The sequence below is a fragment of the Trachinotus anak genome, unplaced genomic scaffold, assembly GCF_046630095.1.
Source record: "Trachinotus anak isolate AG129_WGS33_773 ecotype Australia unplaced genomic scaffold, CSIRO_AGI_Tana_v1 ptg000003l, whole genome shotgun sequence".
Lineage (NCBI taxonomy): Eukaryota > Metazoa > Chordata > Actinopteri > Carangiformes > Carangidae > Trachinotus > Trachinotus anak.
Genome location: NW_027273854.1, coordinates 21,149,064 through 21,164,532, shown reverse-complemented (window position 1 = coordinate 21,164,532; position 15,469 = coordinate 21,149,064). Strand labels below are relative to the sequence as shown.

The 15,469-nt window shown below is 46.1% G+C and overlaps 1 protein-coding gene across 7 annotated transcripts in view; it reads left to right on the top strand.

The window, feature by feature from the left end:
• Positions 1-14,696, top strand: part of bptf (bromodomain PHD finger transcription factor) — a 29,217-nt gene extending 14,521 nt beyond the window's left edge. For 5 of the 7 annotated variants that reach the window (XM_071474447.1, XM_071474452.1, XM_071474449.1 and 2 more), the window contains 20 exons: positions 1-1,576; positions 1,936-2,060; positions 2,247-2,375; positions 2,488-2,638; positions 2,763-2,886; positions 3,015-3,258; positions 3,802-3,963; positions 4,449-4,585; positions 4,672-4,783; positions 4,892-5,136; positions 5,316-6,456; positions 6,587-8,046; positions 8,129-8,211; positions 9,246-9,471; positions 9,606-10,138; positions 10,244-10,420; positions 10,631-10,823; positions 12,057-12,141; positions 12,337-12,523; positions 13,862-14,696. In XM_071474447.1, the coding sequence (XP_071330548.1) occupies positions 1-1,576; positions 1,936-2,060; positions 2,247-2,375; positions 2,488-2,638; positions 2,763-2,886; positions 3,015-3,258; positions 3,802-3,963; positions 4,449-4,585; positions 4,672-4,783; positions 4,892-5,136; positions 5,316-6,456; positions 6,587-8,046; positions 8,129-8,211; positions 9,246-9,471; positions 9,606-10,138; positions 10,244-10,420; positions 10,631-10,823; positions 12,057-12,141; positions 12,337-12,523; positions 13,862-13,901 (7,130 nt within the window). In that variant the 3' untranslated portion in view covers positions 13,902-14,696. Of the gene's footprint in view, positions 1,577-1,935; positions 2,061-2,246; positions 2,376-2,487; positions 2,639-2,762; positions 2,887-3,014; positions 3,259-3,801; positions 3,964-4,448; positions 4,586-4,671; positions 4,784-4,891; positions 5,137-5,315; positions 6,457-6,586; positions 8,047-8,128; positions 8,212-9,245; positions 9,472-9,605; positions 10,139-10,243; positions 10,421-10,630; positions 10,824-12,056; positions 12,142-12,336; positions 12,524-12,977 lie in introns of all 7 variants that reach the window. The other 2 variants (XM_071474448.1, XM_071474450.1) reach the window with 2 other exon arrangements.
• Positions 14,697-15,469: the final 773 nt, after the last annotated feature.

The window sequence follows — 15,469 nt, the reverse complement described above, 5'->3', positions numbered from 1 at the left end:
ATAAAGTTGAAAACAAAGACCCCTCCTCGCCTTCTGTGGAGCCTGTAAGGGAAGAACCCGTCCAGAACGTTGAACAGCCCAAGAAGGAGGAGATTGCTGCATCAAACGCTTACTATGATGTGGTCAATGTCAGCGAGGGCTTCCAGCTGCGCACGGCTTATAAGAAGAAGGTAAAACCCTCCAAACTGGACGGGCTCCTGGAGCGCCGGGTGAAACAGTTCACCTTGGAGGAGAAACAGAGGCTAGAGCGGCTGAGGCAGGCGACGCTGCTCTCCAAAATGGTGACCACGAAGCCGAACTCTGGAGTTAAGACCGAAGGATCCACGTTAGGCAAACAGCAGTCTGCCGTGACCCCGTGCGTTAAAGCAGAACAGAAGGAGGAGAGCTTACAGGTGAAAGACCAAGTGGTGAAAAAGCTTGAATTTGAAGAGGAGCAGACGGAGGCAAAAACAGACTCCACAGCAACCAACCACAGCAAACAGGCAGAGGTAAAAGCTGTGCAGGAGGGCGGAGGGGAGGCCATGGCCCACAAAGAGGTGAATGGAGAATCGTTAGCAAACAGTGAGCTCAACAGTAAAAACAACTGTATATCAGAGGCAATAGGAAGCAAAGAAAAAACACAGAAGCCAGAGGTGGCTCGAGTGGGAGAGAATGCTAAGAAACGTGGGTATGAGGAGATGGAGCGAGGCGGTGCACAGAGCGACACAGAGAGCACGGAGCTGGACCAAAACAAGACCCGTCCAGTGCAGGTGAATGGGAAGACTGTGGTCAGCACTACTGCAGACTCAAACATCAATTCAGACCCGTCCACTCAAGTCCAAGGTGACATGAAGGAGCCTCAGAGAGAGCCGGTAAAGTCTCTGATGAATGGAGACCTGTCGCAGAACGATGCGTCTGACAAATTTCACCCACCTCCCCTCAAAGTCCCAAAGTTAGAGAACCACATGGTGGAGAAAGGAGAAGCTCTCGGTGACAGTGAGGGGACAACGCCTGCGAAGCTTCCTTCCTCAAGCCCTTTCTGTGTGAACAGTAATAGCACCGACAATGGCAGCAGCAGCGAACGTTTGAAGACTTCTGTCACCACGAACACCACCACAACTGACACGTCCAGCAGCGTTACCAAGCCTGATGTGACGTGTCCAGCAGCGAGCAGCGCAGTCTCCTCTGTCACCGCCACTTCCACCACCACCACCACCCAGCCCAGCTCCCTTGCACCCGGGCCAGTTGTCGCCCAGAAAACCAAACCTCCGGTCACTGACACAAAGACGGCCGCCTCTGGTCCAACAACAACCAGCTCCATGACGATCAGTAAAGAGTACTCCACCAGAGGCCGAGTCAGCCTTCTGAGGTTCTCCAAATCCAAGAAGGCCCGCTCAGGCACCGCCCTGCCGTCCTACCGTAAATTTGTCACCAAGAGCAGCAAGAAGAGCATCTTCGTCCTGCCGAACGATGACCTGAAGAGGCTGGCGAGGAGAGCGGGCATCAGAGAGGTGCCCATCTTCAACTACAACGCCAAGCCAGCCCTGGATATATGGCCCTACCCCTCACCTCGCCCCACATTTGGGATCACATGGAGGTTTGTAACATTTTTTTTTTTTTTTTTTACACATTGTCTGGGTGCTTAAAAATTACTTTGGGACCTTGCATTTGTTGAATACATTTCCAATAGCTAGATGAAATTGTTCTTTCAATTACATTTAACAATATTATGATTGAGATGCCAACTTTAGCTCGGACACTAATGAATCTCAGCGTTGTTTTTCCTTGCTGATGGTGTTTAAAGTGTGTTTTTATTGTGTTTACATGGCAGTAGAAACACATTTCTTGTGATTAATTTGATTCATGTTCCCAGGATGTAAAAATACAGATACAGGAAGGTGAGGTTTGTTGTCTGAATTAGTAGCTCATGTTCTTCTCTGACTGTGTCACATTCAGGTACCGCCTCCAGACTGTGAGGTCGCTGGCAGGGGTCAGCCTGATGCTGAGGCTGCTGTGGGCCTGTCTGAGGTGGGACGACATGGCTGTTAAACCCTCCACTGCTGTAGGGACGACTCGGAAAGGTGAGAACATACCGTGCACTTCTTCTGCACCTGTACTGATCTTTCACTTCCTTTGAGCATCTTCTCTGTGTGGCTTCGAGGAAACCTCTTTTCATTAGTTTCTGTTTCAGTTCACATTACAGTGGTATTATGACTGTGAAGTGATGCCATTTCGAATTGCACTAATGTATTTAATTTTGACCAAAGAAACCACAGACACGGACATCACCACAACAGAGATTATAAAACGAAGAGACGTGGGTCCTTATGGCATCCGCTCAGAGTACTGCATCAGGAAGATCATTTGTCCGCTCGGCAACAGAGACACTCCCAAAGGTAAAAGATTTGTTCAGAAACGATGTAGGATTTTAATTTGACTCCATGATCCAGTGCTGGGGGAGTTATAACAAGGATGATTGATAGATTGTTTCTCCCTTCACATGAGTAGAAACCCCCACCCCACAGAGGAAAGGCCTGCGCTCCAGCGCCTTGAGGCCCAAGAAGCAGGAGCCGGCCAAGCTGACTGGGCCTATCGCTGTGGAGACGTGGGTGCCTGAGGAGGAACTGGAGCTGTGGGAGATCAGGGCCTTTGCAGAGAGGTGAGAGGCACACAGTGAGCCTCCCCTGGCCTCAGGCCCCTAACACTATCATTTAGGAGAACACTGAATTGTTTTGGTGGAGCACCGATTCACCAGAGTGTCTTCTTTTTCCTTGGTGTTGCAGGTTGGAGAGGGAGAAATCACAGGGTGTAGATCCCTCCAAGACTTGCACTACTCTGAAGACAGCAGAGGATGTGAAGGCCCATTTGGAGAATCAGTTGAAACAGGCCAGACTGGCTGCCCAGCAGGTGGGAACACTGTCATCAGCAGGTCTGACTTGTTAGACCATGTTTTGGGTTTAAGGCCAGTGGAGCTACAGTCCGCTGGGAGGTCACCAAACTCCAGATACTTAAAGAAAACAACTTCTTTGTTTTAGAAACGTCTGGAGCAGCAGAGACCGAGTACACCCGCCACCGCTTCCACCACAACTGCTACCCCCACCTCAGCCAGCACTCCCAGCACCCTAGCATCCACAGGCCAGAGGACAGGTCAGGTCACATCTGGAACCAAGATGGTCCTCGCCTCCAAACTGGGCTCTCCAGTTTCCTTCCAGCAAGACAAGAACTTCCACCAGTCCTTCGCTTCCTGGGTCAAGCAGGGTCAGACCAACAACAGCTCGGGTAAGCAGGTGGAAGACGAGGAGTGTGAATTATCTGTAGCCCATCTGAAATCCTCCACAGAACGGTCCGTGTGTCTTTTCATCCATCATATTCTCCATCATATCAAGGACTTTTTTCTCTTTCCGTTTTCAGTTTTTATTTTTTCCTTTTTTTGTTTAATAGCCACATCATTTTGTAAAAAGTCAGCTGTAGGCATGACTTCTCATCTTATACAGCTTCTCGTTTTTTGTGTCTGTCAGTTTTCGACGTCGGTAAATGTGACTGGTTTGCCAAACTGACTGTGACTCGTGGTGTCCACTTTCAGTCCTGTTAAAACCAGATTTTCAAAAAGATTTTTGAGTCCTTTAAAGTCTAAACAGATACACAAAAAGCCTGTGTATCATCACAATTTCAAACCCCTGACAAACCAATAATCCTAAACTGCTGAAATACCATCGCTGTTGTTTGACTCGAGCTTTCCAGTGGACACCACAGCTGTAGACTGGCATTTGTGGTGGCCCTTGTGGGTACGCATGACCGCAGGTGGCATGGTGTGTCTTGCAGCCTCCTCTGGCTCGGTGGCCACCGTGGCTAGCAGCATCGCCACCTCAGAGCAAACCTTCCAGATCGCTGGCAGCCCAGTGACTGTGGCTGGCCAGGTCATCGCCGCCAAACTGCCCGCTAACAGCAAGATTGTCACGCTCAACATGCCCACTACTCAAGGAGGTAGGGAGCACGAGTGTCATCCATTTCCGCCGGTCTGGGCTTCCACTTGCCAAAATGGATGAAAGGGTGTCGTGTGAGAGACAAACATCTGCCTTGTGATCTTGACATTGAGCATGGATGATGCCACCAGTGTTTTTATTTTTATTTTCTTTTATTTTTTTTATTCTTTTATTTCTTTTATTTTTTTGCACCATGACAAAAAGTCTGCTTGTGTTTTTGTTAGTGCAGTTGTCTTTCAAACTATTTCTGGTCTCTGCGTTGTGTTTTAACTTTTGTTATCCCATGAGCTTTTTAAAAATGCTTCAGAGATACTTTTCAGTTTTTTTTGTTTGTTTGTTTTTTTTTTTTTAAAACGAGACATTTCAAAGCTCTTCCCCCACACACACAGTGCATGCCTCTATACTTCTGTATACTCGTGACGTGTATTACTGCATGTACTCAGTACATATTTGTTTCTCTGCTTACATAACTCTTCTTATCAACAGGTGTAGTCCAGCAGAAAGTCCTGGGCATTTTCCCCTCCGGGCCTCCTGCGAACCTTAGGACATACAGCACACTACACCCTACGACAGGCAACATCAACCTCAGAGCCACCACCTCTGGCTCAACTACTCAGCAGCAGGTCTCTTGTTTTTCAACTTCAGCTGAACGCTACAGGAAATATTAAGCTTGATGATAGATGATTTTACTGTTGGTTTTGTGTTCCAGGCCACTACAGCAGGAGGCCACACACAGCCAGGCATTACGATGAGCCAGTCATCTACCCTGTCTACCTCTGTGGGCACAACAATGGTCAGAAGTCCAGCGTTGGCTCAACAAGGTGCTCTGTCCAGCTGATCATTTCCATTCTCCAGTGAATGTGCTCGGCCTTTGTGGCTCACGCCTTTACGAATGAAAATAAAAAATTCTGCCCTTTCACCCCCTCCAGGCCAACCTCAGCAGGCTGTGACCCAGATGGGCCGTGGGCAGCCTGTAGCCACAGCTGTGCCTGGTTCTACACCTGTGCAGACGGCAGCAGCGCAGAGAGCAGCAGCAGGTCCTGCACCATCACCTCGTGCAGCCACCACAGCTCCTGGACAGCCCCCTGTAGCTCCCTCGCAGACCAACAGACCCCAGCAGGGTCAAGTCAAACTAACTATGGCACAGCTCATGCAGTTAACACAGGGTGCTCAGGTGAGGGGAAACGGTCTGCTAATACACAAAATTATTCTGTTGAAGTCTGAAGTAAAATGTTTCTTAATGTGCATTGTATACTTTATATACTTCTTACAAATTTAACCTCTCAAACCAACCTATAATTAATATGTTATTAATAGCTGAAGGTCAAATTCCTTTTGTTGTCAACTCTGCAGGGTGGAAACCCAGGTCTCACAGTGGTGATCCAGGGTCAGGGCCAGACTCAGGGCCAGCTGCAAATCATCCCACAGGGTGTAACGGTCATCCCTGGCCCTGGTCAGCAGCTAATGCAGGCAGCCATGCCAAATGGCCAGGTCCAGCGCTTCCTCTTCACTCCCATGCCCCCATCATCATCAGTTTCAACTTCAGCACCCAGTACTGCTAGCCCTACAAAGCCCACCATATCTCAGACCCCTCAAACCCAAATGTCAGCTCCAGCTCAAGCCAGAACTGCTGCACAAGTCCAAACGACTCCCTCAGCCTTAGCCCAAACACAGATGGTAGCCCCTGTACCTGCCCCAACACAAATGCCAAGTTTGGCCCCCACCCCACCTTCAATCCCTGTGCAAACCCAAGTTGCAGCCTCTGTTCTTGCTCCAGCACAAGCTGCAGCCCAGACCCAGGTTTCAGCTGCTACTCCATCACCCATCCCTGCACAGTCGCAAATACCCACTCCTGTGCCTGCCCTGCCACAAGCTGCAGCCCAGGTCTCCACACAGGTTTTATCCTCCACACCAGATTCCATCCCTGCACAGCCCCATGTGGTAAGATCAGTGCCTGCTCTGGCTCAAAATGCAGTACCAGCTATGACACAGAAAGTCTTCACCTCAGTCACCGCCCCTGCACAAAACCAAACTGACGTCCAGGCCATGGTCTCCACCCTCACCCCAGGCTCATTCCCTACACACACACAAACTGCAGTGTCGCTGCCTGTTTCACCCCAGGCCCAGGTCCAGGCCCATGCCCTCAGCTCTTCCCCAGGCTTAACATCAGCCCCTGCCTTGATGCATGTTACTGCCCCTGCTGTAGCCCCTGTCTCAGTCAAGACTGCCCAAGTTGCTGCTACAGCAGCCGCTACTAACCCGGCCCAAATGCAAGCTTCTGCCTCTCTTCCCTCTGCAGTCCCTGTCCCAACCCCTGCCCTTGCTCCGGTGTCTGCTCCTGTCATAGCCGTCGTCTCCACCCAAATTGCTGTCCCATCCCCAGCCAAAGCTCTAACCCAAATCCAAGCCACGGCTCCGGTTCCACTCCACGCTGCTGTGGCTAGTGCAGTTGTCACACCAGTCACGGCCACCTCTACAACACCCTCAGTGCCAGGTAAAGGACCCACCGCAATACCATCCTGTAGTAACAGTTGGTCTACAAATATCGTGGTTGATAAGCTGACTTATTAAAATTGGCTTCATTTAATAACAGACATCTCTTTACCTCTCCCCCTCTTTTGCAGCTCTGACAGAGCAGAGGGCAGCTCAGCCCCAGGTTTGGACTCCAGGCGCATCTCAAGCTCAGACTCCAGTTCAACCAGCTCAGCAGGTGGCAGCTCCAATTCAGGCACCTGTCCTGGCCACTGTACCTGCCTCTGCCCCTGCGTCTGTATCCACACATTCACCCGTTACCCCTCTGCCTCAAACATCTCTAACTCCTCAGTCTCAAGCACAAGTCCAGCACCCTGCTGTGGTGTCCATGCAGCAGGTGCCTCAAATGCCAGTCTCAGCAGTGCAGGTTCATATGAAGGGATTACCTTCTGTTGTGACTACTGTGAGACCCCCGCAGCCTCAGCTCCAGCCCCAAACCAGTGCTCAACTACAACCCCAACCTCAAGCCCAAATCCGTGCACAGATTCAGGTCCAGCCCTTCGGCCAAGTCCAACAAATGCCACACATTCAGGCTCAAGCGCATCTCCAGTCCCAAGCACAAGCCCAAATCCACCCCCAGGTCCGAGTTCAGTTTCAGCCACGGGCACCTCAGGCCCAAGTGCAGCCCCTTGCTCAAATCCAACCTCAGGTGCAGTTTCAGTCCCCAAACCAAACCTTGCCCCAGGTCCAGGCCCCAGCCCAGGCCCAACTCCAGTCAAGGGTCCAACCTCAGTACCACCCCCAAGTACAAGCTTCATTTCAAACACAGGCGCAAACCCAACCCCAGGCTCAGCAACAGCCTCAGGTTCAACCTCAGCCCCAGGTTCAGTCACAGCCTCAGGTTCAGTCTCAGGCCCCAACACAGCTCCATCCCCAGGTTCAGGTCCAGTTCCAGCAACAGAGCCAGATTCAACCTCAGGCCCCGCAGCAACCCCAGGTCCAAACTCAAGTCCAAACCCAGCCCCAGTTTCAAGTTCAGTCCCCACAGCAGACCCAGGTTCAGCAACAGCTTCAGGTCCAAGCCCAACCTCAAGTCCAAGCCAAGCTCCAAGTCCAGTTCCAGCCTCAGACCCAAAATCAAGTTCAAACGCAGCCACAACTTCAGGTCCAGTCTCCAATCAGGCATCAGCTCATCACTGTTCCTGGCCTGCAACAGCCAGTCCAGTTACTGTCAGCCCTGCCCCCCCATGTGGCAGCCCAGATCCAAGCCCAGATCCAGGCACAGGCACAGCAGCAGGGTGGTACAGTTCCACAGCAGATCAAACTGCAGCTGCCTATCCAGATCCAGCAGACAGGGGGGCAGATTCAGGCCCACCAGATCCAGAACATGGTGACCATACAGGCACCAGCGAGTGTCCAGGAGCAGCTTCAGAGAATGCAGCAGCAGCAGCAGCAGCAGCAGCAACAACAGCAACAGCAACAACTACAACAACAACAGCAACCACAGCAGCAACAACCACAACCAAAGAAGAAGAAACATCACGAGGCTAAAAGGGAACAGAAGGAGCAGAATCTGCAGGCCGTCAGCCCCGGGGACGGCATCCAAAAACAGGTGTGACACAGAACAATTCACAAGGATTTCTTACAGTGTCTCGATACTGTAGATATTAACACAAGGTTGTTTTTGTTGTCAGGCGGTAGTGAAGCAGAATGCTACAGCAGAGCAGCTGAAACACAGGAAGAGCCTGGCTGCAGCTGAGAGAGAGGAGAACCAGAGGTTTGTATTCTTTGTCACATATGGAGATGAAACGGCATAAAAGTGTAATATCATGGTTATAGTGACCAAAATTATCATGGTTATCAGTATTATCGCAGTTATTGTGAAAGTGCTGAAAATGTTAAAAAAGTAATAACACACACACTGAAATCATTTCACCAGTTTTATAATGTAAACCACAAATAAATAATGAGAAACACTTTTTGTTTTCATTTAAACAATAAAATAAGAACATGTCCAACAGAAGACAAGAGACCAGTAGCAGTACAGGGTTTGCCTGCTCCATGGCTACTCAGTAAACAAGGGAATAGCAAATATACTATTATTATATAGACACCATAGACAAACGTGTCACCTGCCTAACACGATGCTGTTAAACCAGAAACACTGCAGCTACACTGTGGGGATGGAAAACTGAGCTGCATCCCCGAAATAAGTTTCAAAAACACACAATCACCAAGCCAAGTGTCTCACACGGAGGCTCCATCACAGACAGGAGCTCCAACCCCAGGATGAGATGCAACAGCATCCATCCATATTATCCAGTTTACACAGTGACTAACAGCTCGCTCTTCCTCCCCTGCTCTGTGTGCGTGTGATGAGATTGCTCCCTGCAGTTGTGTGTGTCTTCTCTGAACAGAAAGGCAGGCAGGTTTACCTGTGTTTAAAAAAAAAAAAAAAAACCTGCTTATACCTGCTAATTTTGGTGGAAAAAGGGTATTAGACTGAAAAATCTCTCAAAACAAACACACATTGTTTGCTGTGCATGCGTCTGGGAGACTGTTGCTGGCTGATACCATACAGTACCTAAAGTGAGTTAAATTAACCACAGTAATTGAGCACTGTGATGGTGATAATTGGATAACTAAATTGATTTAGCCTGAAGCTGGTAATCGTTTCTTCTCTAGTCAAGAAAAAAAAGTCCATGTGTCCTAAAGTGCAAGTTTACAGAATAGCCACGCCATAAATGCACCACCAACTGAACCAGAATGACTCTGTGACATATCTAACACCCCTCTGTCTCCTTTCCTCAGAATGATTGTGTGCAACCAGGTGATGAAGTTCATTCTTGACAAGATTGAGAAGGACGAGAAGCAGGCGGCTAAGAAGAGAAAGAAGGAGGAGGTGGTGGAGCAGAAACGCTCCAAGCAGAACGCGACCAAGCTGACTGCGCTGCTGTACAAGCACAAAGAACAGCTGAAGGCTGAGATCCTGAAGAAGAGGGCCCTGCTGGACAAGGAGCTGCAGCTGCAAGTACAGGTTAGCACATGTTCTGCCTTCACCAAGCATAAGAGTCAAACTTTTTAATAATTACTCTTTATCAGGCAGAAAAGTTTAAAATGTGTTAAGCAGGATACTACACATTAACATTACATGTCTTGTCTCCCTCTCAGGAGGAGCTGAGGCGGGACATAGCCAGGCTACAGAAAGAAAAGGAGAAAGCCCGAGCTGCTATCACCCAAGCTGCTGCAGCAACAGTCAAGGCAGCCTCTTCCCACTCCTCCCATCCTTCTCACTCTACACATTCCTCTCACAGTACCCACACAGTGCCCTCACCTTCCTCATCCCATAAACGCAAGAGGGAAGAAGAGAGAGACAAAGACAGAAACAGAGACAAGGACAGGCATCACGACAAGGACAAGAAACGGGACAGGGACAAGGACAAGGAAAAGGACAAGGACCGAGACCGATACAGAGACAGAAGTAAAGACAGAGACCGGGATCGAGAGAGGGAGAGAAACCGAGACCGGGACAGACATCGGGACAGGGACAGAGAAAAAGACAGGGATAGGGACAGAGACAAGGACAGAGATTCCATCTCCTCAAAACACAAGAAGAAGAAGAAGAGGCTCTCTTCTACCTCAAAGGATCACAAGAAGGACACCAAACTGTACTGTATCTGCAAAACGCCCTACGACGAGTCAAAGTAAGCTCTGGAACCTCATTCATTGTGATTACCTTGCACCACTGTAATGCACACATGATGCAGACTGATGATGAGACAAAAACCAAAATGATGTTTCCCTCTCAGGTTTTACATAGGGTGCGACCTCTGCTCCAACTGGTTTCACGGCGCGTGTGTTGGCATCACAGAGAAGGAGGCCAAGAAGTTGGAGGACTTTGTGTGTAACGACTGTAAACGTGGCCAGGAGGGAGGCAGCAACGAGGAGCTGTACTGCATCTGCCGGACACCATATGACGAATCACAGTATGGCCACACAACACATAACTGTCAGCACCTTCAAGTGTTAATGTGGTCAAGTCTGGCCCACTAATCAAAATCTAGGAAATGCAAAGTGGTACTTTGCACGTGCGGGAAACCTGATCTCTCATCGTTCATTGTCCCATTCATTCTTGTTTACATTATGGAGCCTTTTGTTGGTGTACTAACCAGGATGCTTCCAATTTTCACCCTCAGGTTTTACATAGGCTGCGACCGCTGCCAGAACTGGTACCACGGGCGCTGTGTGGGCATCCTGCAGAGCGAGGCCAACCACATCGATGTATACGTGTGCCCGCAGTGTCAGTCGACAGAAGATGCCATGACGGTCCTCACACCGCTCACTGACAAAGACTATGAGGGGTTGAAAAGAATATTACGCTCGTTACAGGTATGACACCAATGCATGTCTAACTTTCTTAACTCACATAATAATATTAATAACATTAATACTTAAAAACTGCATCATTTAACTTCACCTGGATGTTTGAGATTCACTGAGGAGAATGATCTAACTGCAGAGTTTGATGCTAGAAGGCTATTTTCACATTCATCAGCTGAAGATTCTATTTGTAGTCGCTATTTGTACGTTTTGCTATTGCTACATAGTTAGCATTAGCATTAACAGCTGTTTACTCACACCAGTCTAGAAAAAATGCTGTGAGTTCAGCATCAAACTTCCTTCCTTTACTCGCAAAGAGCTGTCTGCAGAGGTGGACAGCAACACCAGTGTTAACTCTTGTCTCTATCACGCCTTCTCTTCCACTGAAGTTAGCATGCTAACCAGCTAGCCCCAGCCCGTCTCATCACTCTTCCATAGCAACTCACTGTAGCCTCCATTCTGCCCCGGAGACGCAATGATGGCACCACCACCTGCTCCCAGCAAGAAACCACAATCAGCAGCAGCAAAACTTACAAATAGCCCCTTTAAGATGTGTACATAGGAGCAGGATTGTTCAAGATCTACACTTACAGTCAGTGTGAACAACAGCAAAGTGACCAGTCAATCGATTTGTACACTGCGAGCATAAAAGTTTCGGGTTCTGGCTGTGCAGAAAGGCCCATCAGAACATGTTGTGTGAGTTAAAATGATGCACAGCAGCAGCGATCAATAAAAACAGTGTCTGCCAAGGTTTACACAAGTGCGATGTGGAAACTTGAAAGCTGCTGTGCACATACACTGTGGATGAACCTTTCACTCAGGTTGGAGACATCTTGTGTTCAGTTTCTGGATTTTTCAATGAGGGAGAAAGAGTAGATGTAATTTTAAGAATTTTGAACTGGCCCATTTGACTTTTTTGTGGAAAAAAAAAATTCCAAGCAGAGCTTTTTATGTCTTAAGTCATGTATTGGGGGGATAAGTATAAACTAAGCTCAAAGCTTAAAAATGTCTATAAAAATGACCAAATATAAAGACGATTGTTAAAATATTAGTATAATAGAAACTATATTTTGGTCATATCAAACCTTTACCTGTAATATTTCATTTTGAACTCACCTCCTGTGATATATTCTCTTTGTAAAGATGATACTGAAAGTATTTTCACTTTCAATTTAAGTACAAGCCATTTCATTTGTTACTCATTTATAAAAGTGACGTTATCTTTTCTTGTTGTCTCAACAGTCTCACAAAATGGCCTGGCCTTTCCTTGAACCAGTGGATCCCCATGATGCACCTGATTATTATCGCGTGATCAAGGAGCCAATGGGTAAGAACGAATGACAGCAGTTGTTCACGAGTGGCTGCTTCTTAAACCGTGGAAAAATGTCCAATGCGTCTACGTGCCTTTGTTGTTAATTTCCCCAGAGCTGATGGGAGGATCCAGATAAAATCCATACTGTGTGTTTCATGATATTTTGTGCCTATTCTGCCCACGCTTGACACACCTCTCTTTCCCTCGCAGACTTCTCCACAATGGAAACCCGTTTGCAAAAGCGACATTACCACAAACTCACTGAGTTTGTGGCCGACGTGACCAAAATCTTCGACAACTGCCGCTATTACAACCCCAACGACACGCCCTTCTTTCAGTGTGCCGAGGTGCTGGAAGCCTTCTTTGTACAGAAGCTCAAAGGTTTCAAAGCGAGCAGGTAAGGTTGAGCGCTCCTGCTACTGCACACCCTCAAGGTTCCCAGGTTTCTCTCTTCTTCTCCATGCTTATGTTTGCGTGCTGTAAACTTTTGACTCCGGCCACATTGGCTGTCATGTCAGTTTCATTTATTCTTCTCTTAATTTTTGCATTCACGCCTGCCACTCACATTTTAGTTGTGTTTGTAGCACTGGCATGTCTGTAGTGATGGTATTTGGCAGTAGAATGTGCTTTACTTGTAGACTAGATTTGGCTTTAAACAGTCAAATGGTTTCAAAAGTTGCTTGGCCGTACTAAAACCGACAGAGCTGACGACCGTTAAGACATTTTGTCCACTGTCTTAACAAACCTTAGTGCCATGTGACATCTGTTTCGTGTATCATCTTGCATTTGTGTCTGTTCACCTTTTCTGCATGCCTTTGATTTATGCCATCCCATTTTCTTCTTTCTTACAGATTGTCAGATTCTTAAGTGGGCCAGTCTAGCTGGAGTCTGGACTGGATGCTGGGGTTTCTATTAATAATGACATGGAAATGCTCTGTTTCCAGAAAATCTAAAATATCCATTAAGAAAGAAAAAAAAAAAAACACACACAAGAACACACACTTAAACACCAAATGTGCTTTCATATAAATGTTTCCAATAACAATATATTTGTTAATGATAACAAAGTTGCAGCCATGTTGACAAGTGGTAATCATGTAATTGAGGGACATGCTTTCTTCTAATCAGGATATTGGCCTTTTTGAACAATGCATCGCAGTAGCTAGGTTGTTTTCAGTAAGATTTTAAACGCATTTTAGTTCTGAAGTTGTATTTATTTTCTGTTATACATCTGAGTTGGATTGGATATGTTGAGACTGTTGACCTTACCAGATATAAGAATATATAAAGCTGCATATTTTATGATAGAGAGATATTTATGAGACGTTTTGTATGTTACTCCACCTGGAGTTTGACTTAGCTGGTTGTGTTGAGTGTACATACGTTTTATCATGTACAACGGTTGTAAGATATATCTGACTTTGAATGTTCGGATGTTTTAAATAATTATGAAGCAACCCATTTTAGATAGTATTGTTTTAGAAGACCAAAATGTACCACGAAGAATCAGGAATTTGATCTCATCTTGTTCCTCACTTAATAATAATGTAACCTCAGTTTGTAGTTGTGGAAGATTTCTTCAGTAATAAAGGCATTCCCAATAAAATTACACCAACATGGCTGCAGGATTCTCTGCCAACACTTGCGCGTTCTCTGTGTCTGTTTCTTAAGATGTTACAACAATAAATAAAAATGTGAAGGGCTCTCAATTTTCCCCTCTCTCCGCATTCTGTAGGTCTCATAACAACAAGCTACAGTCTTCTTCAGCCTCTTAGAAAGCATCGCACATTGCTCTAACAAAATGCACTTGCCAAGAATATGGCTTTTCTGAACTGTAACTCTGTGACGGACTCTGCCTCAGCCCGCGTTTGGGATCTGCTCCTCTGACTGTTGGTGCAGCCAGCACTGCTGCTTTCTCAGAACTGTTCAGGCAGAGCTGCCTTCTGCCCATTTCAGCTCTTTAGGGACCTTTTTGGACCTTCATCAGTGGGACTACACTGAGGAGCGTGAACAACTGAGGCATTTCAGAAGAAAGTTTACCTCGGAGAAAAGACTCTTAAAGGAGCTCTCATATTTCCATGTACTTTATTTTTTTGATCTCAGTCTTTTTATTTTTTTCTTGTTAAAAATCCCTCAGGCCATCCTTGTGGTCATCATGTCCAAGAAATAGGAAGCTGAATACTGACTGTACAACGGCTGAGTTTTACTGAGCATAATGTATCAAGAGTTTTGTGTCCAAATTCAGATATCATGGTGGAACAACTTTTTTTCTCCCATTTCCACTCATTGTTTAGTCTGAAGTGGCATGAAAGACAGTTGTACTAAATATCTGGACATCAGTAGTCTGCTTGGTTAAACTTCTATAACCTACTTAAAGTATGGTAATAAGCTATTGTAAATGAAATGCTCTGCAGTAGTGACTGACTGAGAAGGATGAAACCGTGTATTTGAAGGTTCCTGCCCTGTTTGTAAAAATTTGTCAGATTTTGACTTGATTCCTTTTTCTTTTTTTGTATTACAGCTGAAGAAATATTGATGTATATGGAACTTAATAAAATGAAAAAGACTGATTTCTTCCCCTTGTGTATTTGTTGCAGTGACACAAACTTCAAATGTGAGAAGGGTCTGTCTGTACATAGCAGCTCAAGAGTTGTAGTATAAAGCGCAGACAGTGTAATATAGATCAAATAAATCTTAAACTATAAAGAACTGATGAGACAAGAAATGTGCTATGCAATAGCTTTCTGTACAGCTGTACTTTTTGTGATTTTAATAACACTGGGGTTAATACATTTTTTGTTATTTCAAATGGCAAATCTACCATTATGTGCTGAAATGATCATCTAATAATCAATTAGTCAATCAATATAAAATGTAACATTTTTGATAAGTAATCAAATAAATTATTTGTTTAAAGTAAAAATGCCCCCACTTTAAAAAGTTCCTTTTGTCTTTTACAATAGTAAACTGATTATTTTGGGCATTTGAAGACATCACCTGGGGTTTTAGCATTTCTTTCCACTTTTTTGAAACATTTTATAAATCAATTGATTAGTCCAGTCATTTGGAACATAATTGGCAGATTAATCGATAATGAAAAAAATACAGTTGGTTGCAGTCCTCGAGTTTGATTTATAAAATGTACTTCCTTGGAAGACATAAGGTTTATACAGTCAAAGACCTCAAATTAAAACCATGCGTTCAGAAAGAATTGAATATATACTGAAGAAACAGCAAAGAAACACATTTAAGAGACGGTGTCAGCCACAAAACAGTGTGTTTTATTCTAGTATTAGTCTAGTATTTAAAAATTTAAAAAGCATGAAGAGGGGTTCCGCCGTCT